General features: G+C 37.4%; 1 protein-coding gene across 1 annotated transcript in view; it reads left to right on the forward strand.

The window, feature by feature from the left end:
* Positions 1 to 11,454, forward strand: part of AFF4 (AF4/FMR2 family, member 4) — a 127,247-nt gene extending 115,793 nt beyond the window's left edge. The window contains exons 16-21 of the mRNA XM_006888074.1: positions 35 to 171; positions 386 to 457; positions 2,223 to 2,316; positions 3,337 to 3,380; positions 5,123 to 5,343; positions 10,922 to 11,454. Of these exons, the coding sequence (XP_006888136.1) occupies positions 35 to 171; positions 386 to 457; positions 2,223 to 2,316; positions 3,337 to 3,380; positions 5,123 to 5,343; positions 10,922 to 11,049 (696 nt within the window). The 3' untranslated portion in view covers positions 11,050 to 11,454. The remainder of the gene's footprint in view (positions 1 to 34; positions 172 to 385; positions 458 to 2,222; positions 2,317 to 3,336; positions 3,381 to 5,122; positions 5,344 to 10,921) is intronic.
* Positions 11,455 to 11,687: the final 233 nt, after the last annotated feature.

Here is an 11,687-nt window from a genome sequence, read left to right on the forward strand (position 1 = left end):
ATAGTTCTCACTACCTTTACTCTCCTTTCTTCAGTCTGATAGGTTTGAGAAAGCAGTATACTATCTTGATGCTGTGGTATCTTTCATTGAATGTGGGAATGCATTAGAGAAAAATGCTCAGGAATCCAAGTCCCCATTCCTTATGTATTCAGAGACAGTGGAGCTCATCAAGTAAGTGGAAAGGTTTTCACATCTCTGGTTGTAACATCTCTTTGGTCCACCTGGGTCCTTGCATAAAGAGAACGAGGTGTTTTCAGTGGGTGTTGTGTGTCATCAAATTGAAATGAACCAATAGCTAACACTCCAGTGGGTTTTCAGAGACAGTAAATTGCTCAAGATGAAGTGTTCTGCTTGTAATATTTTTTCCTGTTGCTGTTACTCTCAGATACACTATGAAACTAAAGAATTACTTGGCACCAGATGCTACAGCTGCAGATAAAAGACTCACAGTACTTTGGTAAATATGCTTCTATTTTCTCTGCTATTAGACAACAGGCAGTTCCATAACCAGTTTTATTTTGTATTCTTTGAATCTGATACTTATCTTTGACTCAACTTTATAACCCTATCTTAAATTATTTTTTTAATGAGGAAATAACATAGGATTCCCCTTGAAAGGATGTTTTGTTACTAGTTTCTGATCCATTGTATTCTTGAGGAATGCCGTGGTAAAAAGGAGCTGGTAGTAGAACCCACCACTATCTTAATTGATCACTTTTCTGGGGGCTTCTTTTGGTACCTTCTCTCTCCCTTCATTATATATATGATATATTCATTTTCCTTAGAGAGCAGCAGATAAAAGATGCATGTTTGAAAGCAAAATGTTTCAGCAGCCTTGACTTTTGACAATTCTTGTTTTGCCCATAGTAGAGTGGGTATTTACACCAGATAGAGCTCCAGTGTCCCTCTTCTTTGCTCAAAATAGAGTGTGACTTGTTTATTTGTTTTCTGGGAGCTTACCCATTCATTTGGTAGTGCTCATGTGTGTGGCCTGGGTGTATGTCTAATACTGGGACCACAGCTGTGACTAAGACATGATCCTCCTCCTCAGGGAATGGATCTCTAGTGTGAACAGACAAAATTGATCAAATAGTTATATGAGAATTAACTACTCTGAGAGAAAAATGTATGTAACTGTAAGAGTGGAGAATAGGGAGGCATACTTTCTAGGCAGAGGAAACAGCCAAATAAAAGGACTGGATGGAAAGGAGTTGAAACTTTTTTTTTTATATAGAATACATGTGTTTTTTTTAATATTTTTTAAATTTTATTTTATTATTTTTGTGTGTGTGTACCGTCAAGTCAGATCTGACTGGTACAGGAGCTTACCCCTCCTTCCCTGGCAGAGCATCTGGTGTATTCAAACCGTGCACCTCTGGGATTGTAGTTGCAGCTTCTTGCCACCAGGCCACCAGAGCTCCCCTACGAGTTGAAACTTTTAAAGAAATAAAAGCAGACCAATAAGAAGTATAGGTAACTAGAAGGGTAGGCAAGGGTAGCATGAAGAACTTTTCTAAGACACACTAAGGTTTGTATGTTTCTTGTTACACTGTTCATTCATAATTGACTTTTCTAGGATTTTTGTTTGTTCTTGAATTTTAGATTTAGAATTTTATCAAGGAGTCCTAGGGACATATTGGTTAAGCCTTCAGCCTCTAAGCATAAGTTGGTGATCCAGACCCATCTGGCGGTTCCAGAAGAGGAAGATGTGGCAGTCTGAGTCCACAAAGTTTACAGCTTTAGAAATCCTGTAGGATAATTCTTCACTGTCCTTTAAAGTTTATATGAGTTAAAATTGACTTGACAGTAATGAGTTTCGTTTTCAAAGTTTTTTCATTTGACCTGGAAATTATATACTTTTTTTTTTTTTAGTGCATGTTACAATGATATGTCAGTGTCTGGTAGGTAAGGTCTTGTTTTGTTTTGTTTTGTTTTGTTTTGTTTTTTAATGTCAGCAGATAATGATAAGCTGGTCCTAGGTCTGCAAGAGAAGGGTGCAGTGGTCTGCTTCCATAAAGATGCCTCAGAACCCCCAAAAGACAGTTCCAGTCTGTCCTGCAGGGTCCCTGTGAGTCAGAATTGACTCAGTAAGCAGTAGGTTTTATTTGTCAGGGTCTCCTCCCATAAGTCAGCCCTGTATTTTTACACAGTGCAAAACACAACCGTGCAGATGTGGTCAGTCTAACATCCTAGTAAATAAGCTACTTTTTTCCATTTTCTAGTCTACGATGCCAGTCTTTGCTGTACCTAAGGCTATTCAAACTGAAGAAGGAGAATGCTCTGAAGTACTCAAAGACATTGACAGAACATCTGAAAGTAAGTGTGCATAGAAAAGGAGGATTCATTTCCTAAGAGACAAAACTTAACAAGTCCCAGTGCTTACCCTGGACATGCCTAATAGCTGCCCGCAGCAAGAGAGGAGCTGCTACTTGAGTACTTTCAAATAAATCTAAGGAAAAAATTTTAAACCTATAGTAATTGCAGATATAGTCTATTGTGGAACCTATAGAGCCATGTCAGAGCTCTTAATAACATTTTATTAGATGTAACATTTTTATTATAAAGCCTGATTTCATTTAAAGGAGCTCTGGTGGCATAGTGGTAAGAAACTGTGCTGCAATTCCAAAGGTATTGCAAAGGTATACCAGCTGCTCTGTAGGGAAAGAATTGAGCAGTCTCCTCCAGTGCAATGCACTGCCTCTGAAAACACCCTGGAGGATCAGCTATGAGTCAGTTCTGACTCAATGGCCCACAATAACAACTTAATTTCTACTTTTAAACATTATCCTTCTGCCATCATCAGAATGCCTTCGTGACATTTTTATCTTAGTTTCTTAAAATGTCTTCATATATAGTCTCCCTAAAATCCTGGCCTGATCATCACTTGGAACCTTTCTTGGAACATTGGCCTGCAAGATCTTCAAGGTTCCCTTCTTATTTTGCCTATACCTCCACCATAGCCAAATATATGGGTCACATACATGGTTTTTCTGTAGGCTTTGTACATTCTATGACTCACTCGCTATGACATTTTGTTTGAGTGTTACCCTTCATCCCTGCATCTTCTGTGAAGTCTTCTAGGACACTTACAGTTTCTACTAAATAGCTCCCTTTGACACATCTCTCCCTTTCTACACACACGCGTGCATGTACGTATGCCTGTGTGTATACACACACACACACACACACACATATACACCCACTCTTTGTTCTCTTAATTGTATAAAGCTTCTTGAGCTCTGTTCTGACCTAGCTTTGAAATACATTTAGTTCTTCATAAGCAGTGTGTTTCTGTTTGTTTTTCAAATTATTAAGTACATTATATTTTCTTTGCAGAATTCCTATAATAATTCTCAAGCACCATCACCTGGGTTGGGAAGGTAGGTAAAATTATATCCTAAAAAATATCATTTGTGCCAATTGATTATAATATAAAAGTTAAATGGATAGGGTTTATTTTCCAAAAATAGATTGTTTAATTGTTTTTAATATAATGTTTTAATGTTATATTAGAAGTAGTAATTTTCTTTTCTGTTTATTTTTTATAAATTCAAAATAGAAATTAATATAATCTTGTTGTTGTTGTTATTATGTGCCGTCGAGTCGTTTCCAACTCATAGCGACCCTATGCACAACAGCCCTAAACCCTGCTCTATCCTGTGCCAACCGCACCGCCTCTGGCACACCCATCCCGATTACCCCAGTCACCGAATCAGTCCATCTCATAGAGGGTCTTCCCCTCCTGCGTTGTACCTCAACCCTCCCAAGCATGATGTCCCTCTCCAAGGACCCGTCCCTCCTGGCAACATGTCCAAAGTATGTCAGACGAAGCCCCAGAATCCTTGCCTCCAAGGAGTAGATTGGTTTAATCCTCTCCAAGATAAATCTGTTTGTTTTCCTGGCAGTCCAGGGTACATTCAGTACCCTTCTCCAGCACCACAGCTCAAAAGCATAACATCTGAGTTTTCTAACATGAGTTCTGTGTCCTTTTCATAGTCTTAATTGCCATCATTTCTTACAATTTATTACGTAGGCATCTCTTTATTCAAGTCTTGACACTGCCAGAATTTAATAATAGTGGACGTGATTGTAGTTTATCTTCCATTCCCACATCACCATCCTAACCATCCTCAAAAGGAGAAAAAAAATACCATCAAACTTTTGATTGTGCTAAATTTCCCTATTCAGTTATTATGTTCATATGAATTCGCATTCTTTCTTTCCCTTTCGTGTAATTTTTAACCAAATTTTTAAGATGAAAAGAATACAAATAAAAATATTCTTAAGAGCTCTCCTGCAAAAAAGTTTCCGATTTTCCTTTTATTAGTATAGGATAATAGGCTTAGGCATATTTGCAATTTTCAATATTCCAGAATTGAATCATGTCAGATTTCAACACATTTGTTTTCTAAGAAATACTTAAGGAGCCCTGGTGGCATGGTGGTTAAAACACTAAGTGGTTAACCAGAAGGTTGGTAATGCGAACCCACCAGCTGCTCCTTGGGAGAAAGATGTAGCAGTCTGCTTCTGTGAGGATGTTAAAGCCTTGGGAACCTAGTAGGGCAGTCTACACTGCCCTCTGCGGTCACTGTCAGAATTAACTCGATGGCAGTGGATAAGAAATATTTAGTTGAAAGGAACCCTAAGATGTTTGAAAAGAAATGGTACCTGTTTGTCAGGTTTGAGTAATTTGTTTAAACTAGGAATTTGCCAGAAATTTTGGAGCTCAAAATAAAATACTTTCTTTTACCATCACAAAATTTTGGCTTGTTAAGTCTTATGGACCTCTCCAACACAATTTTAAAGATAACTAATTGTGTGCCAGAATGATGGAGTACTAGGATTGAGGAGATCTGGTTTCTAAGTCTTTGAACTTCAACCAACAAAGTGTGTGACTTCAGTTGTTTCTCATTACTTGATCTGTTGCCATTCATTAAAACAAAGGATCTGGATAAAATCATCACTCGCAATGGCCTTTAGTGAAATTTGTACTTAGAAGAAAATGTACTTACTGAGAATTAGTCTAGTTTAAAATTTTAAAGACTTCATGTGAGAAGAGCCCCTAGTGCTTTGATGTCATGCTGTTCACTACATCCATATGAACAAGTTTCTTTGTGTGTAGCAAAGCTGCGGGGATGCCTTCTCCTGTTTCTCCAAAACTGTCGCCTGGCAATTCAGGAAATTACTCTTCTGGAGCCAGTAGTGCTTCAGCAAGTGGTTCTTCAGTGACCATTTCACAGCGGATCCACCAGATGGCAGCCAGCTATGTTCAGGTTACATCCAACTTCCTCTATGCCACTGAAATTTGGGACCAAGCTGAACAGCTTTCCAAAGAGCAAAAAGGTAAGTGGGTCTCTGGGAAAATGTTGACTGATAAATAGGATTGATATAAGGAGCTTTTAATGATCTAATTAGTATCTGCCCTGTATTTAGGTTATTATCTATGAGTCAGCCATAATCAATTTGCTAATGCTCATTGCTTAGCACTCATACTGAATGTAACAATTATGTTTATAACAACTTTTCATGACACTGGTGACACACAAATGAAACTAAGAACAGTTCTTGGTCTAAAACAAATATTCTTCAAGTACATTAAATGCAGCATTAAATGTTAAATAAAACATGTATTTTAATACACCAGAAATTTTGTTCTAGGATCGTTAACAATAATTTGCCTACATGCTTAGGATTACATCCAAACTTTTTGTACACCTGGGATGTTTACTATAAGAAATCATGTACACCCTGGGTTATTAGATAAATTGGAAGAAACATTCATGATAACAGAGGTTGTAGCATTAATAAACTTCCTGGAATTCTTTAAAATTACTCCAAGCTTTGTACTTTCCTTTTACTCTTTTTCCAAATTCAGTCACTTACTGCCTTTGATCCAGAGCCAGCTTATAGCTGACCGTCCGTTGGGCTTTCAGAGGCTATAAATCACATAGAAGGAGATTGCTCACCTTTCTCCTATGGACCAGCTGGTGGATATGAGCTACCTACCTTTAGAATGGCACTGCTAGGTCACCAAAGTGAGGGACATAGAAAATCATAAAATATTTAAAGATTCTTACCTTAGTTGTTTCTGACTCAGTAATATTATGTAACAGTGGAACTGCCTCATGAGATTTTTCTAAATGTAATCTTTACAGAAGCAGATCACAGGGTCTTTTTCTTATTGAAAAGCTGGATGGACTCAAACTGCCAGCCTTCCAGTAAGTTGTGCAGTGCTGTTCTATTTGTATCACCAGGGCTTCTTAAGGAAAACAAAAATCAAAGCCACTGCCGTTGAATCTGATCTGACTCATGGCAACTCTCCCTTGGGTTTTCAAGGCTGTAAATAATTGGAGCAGACTGCCTCCTCTTTTTCTCATGGAGCAGCAAGTGCTCACACAGACATAACGGTTTAGCAGCCCCACGTACAATGCATTATGCTACCAGAGCTCTTTCCTAAAGAGTGACTACTTAATAACTCAACAACAAAAATCAGCTCATTGCTATCAAGTCAGACTGACTCATAGCTGACCCTCCAGCAGATTTGTCAGAGACTAAATTAAATTACACAGAAGAAGCTTGCCCATCTTTGTTCCTCAGAACAGCTGGTGGATTTGAACCACATGTCCATGGGTTGGCAGCACAGCTCTCTGCCCCCTAAGCCACCAGAGCTCTTCCTTAAGAAAGAGTACTGTATGAATACGATCTTTCCTATTTTAGTAGATGTTACTAGCAAATGTATGTATGACATCTATTCATTTAGTCCCTTTCTTAAAGAAACACTAAATAAGCCAATTAATCAAGTGTCCTTTTGTCACAATTCCTTTTCTTTTAAACTTTGTAGCATGAGTAGGTTGATATTGTTAGGCCCCATCAAGTGGAGTACAACTCAAAAGTGATCCTGTGAACAACAGATCTGAACTCTTGCGAATCCTGTGCCATCCTTACCATCTCTGACACACTTGAACCCATTGCTGCAGTCACTTGTCAGTCCAACTGATCAAGAGTCTTCCTCTGTTCTGCTGTCCCTCTACCTTCTCAAGCATGATAACCCTCTGCAAGGAATAGCCTCTCCTAGCAGCATGCCCTCAGAATGTGAGATGAAGCTTTGCCTCCAAGCAGCACTTTCCCTGCATCTTCTCAAGACTTACCTGTTTGTTCTTTTGGCAGTCTGTGGGATATTCAGTACTCTTCTCCAACACCACAGACCAAAGGCATCAATTTTTCTTCTGTCAGCCTTATTCTTTGAGTATGAATAGGTAGTTAGGTAAAAATGAAGGATTCCTGTCAAAGTACATGATTTCTAAAATTCAGAGTGTCTGTATTCGTCCAGATACATTTGAAAGGTCATTCTTAGTCACTCTTGCTATCCATTCTTCTCCTGATGCAATTTTTTCCCTTGAAACTTTTTGTTGTAGTAACTTGATCAAAGAAAAGAGAATCCTGTAACTGCCATTTACCTTTCATCCAACTTGAGCTTCAGTAACCTGACATTATGCCCTTTTTGTCTCATATATTACTTACACACATGAACATGCTCTTTCCCCTACCTGGAATATTTTAAAGTAAATAACCAAATATCATGGCATTTCCTCCTGAAAATACTTGGGTATGCATCCTTATGTGGTACACATTTTTTCAAAAACATGACCACTTACTCTCTTCAAAACTACCAAAATGATCGGTAACTACTTTATGTGGTCTATCTCTAATCTACCACTAAGTTTCCCTATTGTCTCAAATATGCCTTTTTAAAACAGGTTTAAGTAAGATTCAAACAATGTCTACACATTGCACTTCATTGGTAAATCCCCTAATTACCTTTTATATTCTAGCAATCCTCCCGCCCTATCCAATTTTATTGATCACTGATAGTAGAGAGAAACTCAGTCATAGATTGTGTCAGATCCTGGATTTGACATATTGCTTCCTTATTGTGATGCCCTTTAACTTTTCTTCTATTCTTCTTACTTCTTAGAGTGACATTTATATCTTGGGTCTCGATTAGCTTCACCTTCAGAATTTTAGATAAGAACAATTCATAGATCATGGTCTGTATTTCCTATTGTACTGTATTGTTGTCGTTAGATGCCATTGAGTTGAGCACAACACATAGAAACCCTGTGAACAAAAGATATAAACCCTTTTCTGTCTTGTGCCATCCTCACACTTCTTGACACACAACATTACATTGCCGCAGTCACCGTATCAGTCCACTTGGCTGAGGGTCTTTTTATCCTTCGCTGACCCTCCACCCTTACCAAATCATGTCCCTCTCCAAGGAATGGCCCTTCCTAGCAATATATCGAAAGTATGTGAGGCAAAGCCTCATCATTCTTAACCTCCAAAAAAGCACTTCGGCTGCACCATCTCCAAGACATATCTCTTCATTGTCTTGGCCATCCATGGGATGTTCAGTACTCTTCTCCAACACCACACCTCAAAGGTCTCAACTCTTTTTTTATCATCCTTATTCATAGTGTACACCTTGGATACATAGCAAGTAATAGGAAAGACCATGGCCTGAATCAGACGCCCCTTAGTCCTCAAACTGACATTACTACCCCTCAATAATTTGGAAAGGTCTCTAACTGCAGATTTTCCCAGTGTAATGTGTCTTCTTATTTCCTGACTGCTTGTACCAAGGATGTTAGTTGTGGATCTAAGCAAGATGAAGCTGTTGCCAGTTTCAATCTCCTTTCCTTCCATCATGACACTGCCTATTAGTCCAGTGGTAGAATCTTTGTTTTTTTGCTATTGAGATGCAGTCCATACTGAAGGCTGCTTTCCTTGATCTTCTGCAATAAAGTGCTTCAGGACTCCCCACTTTAGCAAGTAAGTTTGTGTCATCTGCATAATGCAGGTTATTGATGAGTTTCCCTCCAGTCTTGATGTCACACTCTTCTTCATAGCATCCAGCTTCTCAGATAATTTGCTCAGCATACAGATTGAACAGGTATGGAGATAGAATACAACCCTGCTGCACTCCCCAATTCCAAACCACTCAGTGGTCCCTTGCTCTCTTCACTCAGTAGCCTCCTGATCCAGGTATAGGTTCCTCATGAGCACAGTCAAGTGCTAAGAGTCCCATTCTTCTCAGTGTCAACCACAACTTGTCATGATCCACACACTCAAAAGCCTTTGCATAGTCAATAAAATAAAGCACAAATAGACATTCTTTTGGTGTTCCTTACTTTTAGTCTGGATCCATCTGACATCAGCAGTGATATCCCAAGTGCCGCAGCCTCTTCAAAATCCTGCTTGAACTTCTAGCAGTATCTGGATGTGTACAAGGAAGACCCATTAACATGACTATTATTCAAATATACATTCCTACATCTAGAGCCAAAGAGGAAGAAGTTGAGAATTTTTATCAAATTTTGCAGTCTGAAATTGACTGAACAAGCAATCAGGATGCATTAAAGATAATTGGTGACTGGAGTGCAAAAGTAGGAAATGGTGAAGAAGGAACGGTAGTTGGATAATATGATAGAATTGAAGCTGGAAATGGAGTGATTGAATTTTGTATTTACAATGATTTATTCATTACAAATTCTTTTTCTAAAAGACACAAAAGACAACTTTACATGAATTTCACTATATGGGCTGCACTGGAATCAGATTGATTACATTTGGGGAAGAAATCATTGGAGAAGCTCTTTATCACCAGTCAAAACTAGGCCAGGGGCAGACTGTGGGTAAGATCATCAATTACTCATCTGGAAGTTCAAATTGAGGTCAAAGAAAATTAAAGTAAGTCCACAGGAACCAAGATAAGATCTTGAATCTATTTCATCTGAATTTCATGATCATCTTAAAGCAATGCTTGAAGACCAGATGAGTTATAGGTTGTTATCAAAGATATCATCCATGAAGAAAGCAGAAAGATCATTGTAAAAACAGAAACGGAGGGAAGAAAAGAGGAGAAAGAAAAAAATGAAAATGGATTATACTATATTAGGAGGCATGTAATAATTATACCCTTTTAGTGATTTATCAGTAAGTTGAAGTGTCAGGCTGATGAATTTGGTGTAAAGCTTTCCTATTAAACTTATGCTTTCATTATTGTTGATCCTTGCATATATCCATTCTTTGTTTCCATTCTGACATTCCTTTTACATTTATTAACTGGAATCTGGAAAGACAAACCTTTTCAACTGTTTAGTTACTTTTTATCTTCTTTTAATATGTTGAGATCTTTATCTTAATTTTTTTTTTTTTTGTACTTTAAAACAGCCTCTTTTTTGCTGTCTGGTTCCTACATGTCTCAGTTTTCTTTCAAAGTTGCATGAGAATCAACTCTTAGAACACTGCCATCCTCTCCTGTCCACCACATCTCCCTTATAAGCACACTAGCCTTTTTGTTCACATTGAAAGAGTCCTTTTAATTCCATCCCTTAAAATTTTAAACTTCTGACTAAAAACAAGTTTTATTGTATTAGTAGTGAATATCATAAGATCATAGCAGGAAGGTTAGATACAGACATCTAACTACAGGGTCTCTTTAGAGGAGGCATGCAAAACATATCCTTTTTTATACCACTTGCATTTTATACAAAAATAGTGCATTATGGCACAAAGTCTCCATTTTAATAATACTTAACCTGCATAGTAGCAAATTCTAATTTCTTTCCTAGAATTCTGTTTATTTGTTTAACATATAATTCCTGGCCATACATTCTGTTTAAAATATTATGTAACAAAAAAAAAGAAAAAAATGTTACGTAACTTGGGAAAAAGCTTAACTTGAGATACTATGGAATGATTTGTTCTAAAATTTGAACACTAATCCTTTTAGTGGGAAGGAAATTGTTTGGTTTGGTTTTTACTTTATATGAATGCCAGTTTACAGTCTAAACTAAAGATCTGGAAGCAATGATTCTAAAGGTTTTACATGATTTAATGAATGCTTTTGGTTTTCTAGAATTCTTTGCTGAACTGGATAAAGTAATGGGCCCTCTCATCTTTAACGCAAGCATCATGACAGACCTAGTTCGTTACACCCGGCAGGGACTGCACTGGCTTCGCCAGGACGCCAAGTTGATATCTTGAACTGAACACATTCTCGTTGCCTCTGATTTTCTCCACAACACTGTGTCACATCACGAAGGAAAACTGCCATAACATGCCACCTAGTCGACACTAAGAATGAGGAATGGTTTTCTCTTCCCTGGTTAATATGTTGTTATTTTTTATAAACCCATGCCATCATGTCAATTAATCCTGTCAATGTCCCTGATATGAAAAGTTACTTAAATACTTCTATGTCTTTAGCACATTGATAAAATGGTTTCATTTATCTGTAATAATTTTGAAATTCCAGTTGCAGTTCATAACTAATCAATTGAAATTCTATTTATTTGAAATTTTTAAGTTCCCAGATTGGGTCTAGTTTAAAGTTTAGTTATTTCTACCTATAAATTTACTTTGTTAAATATTAGCATAAATTTAATGTAGGTATTTTTATTTATATTCTTTGTGAGCTTTGTTACCTAATAGTGTCTTTGTGATAGCTCTTACAAAGGAATAAGAGTTGGTTCATCATAGATATGAACATATACTTTCCACACCTACTACCTGATATTCTTTCAAATCTTAACTACAGTTTTATTGCAGAATTTATATTTAGTATTAAGGATATTCTCCACATGAAAAATCACTTATATATGAGAAGATGGCACTCTGTGTGC

Source organism: Elephantulus edwardii, unplaced genomic scaffold, assembly GCF_000299155.1.
Source record: "Elephantulus edwardii isolate Elephantulus edwardi_28Jun2011 unplaced genomic scaffold, EleEdw1.0 scaffold00064, whole genome shotgun sequence".
Lineage (NCBI taxonomy): Eukaryota > Metazoa > Chordata > Mammalia > Macroscelidea > Macroscelididae > Elephantulus > Elephantulus edwardii.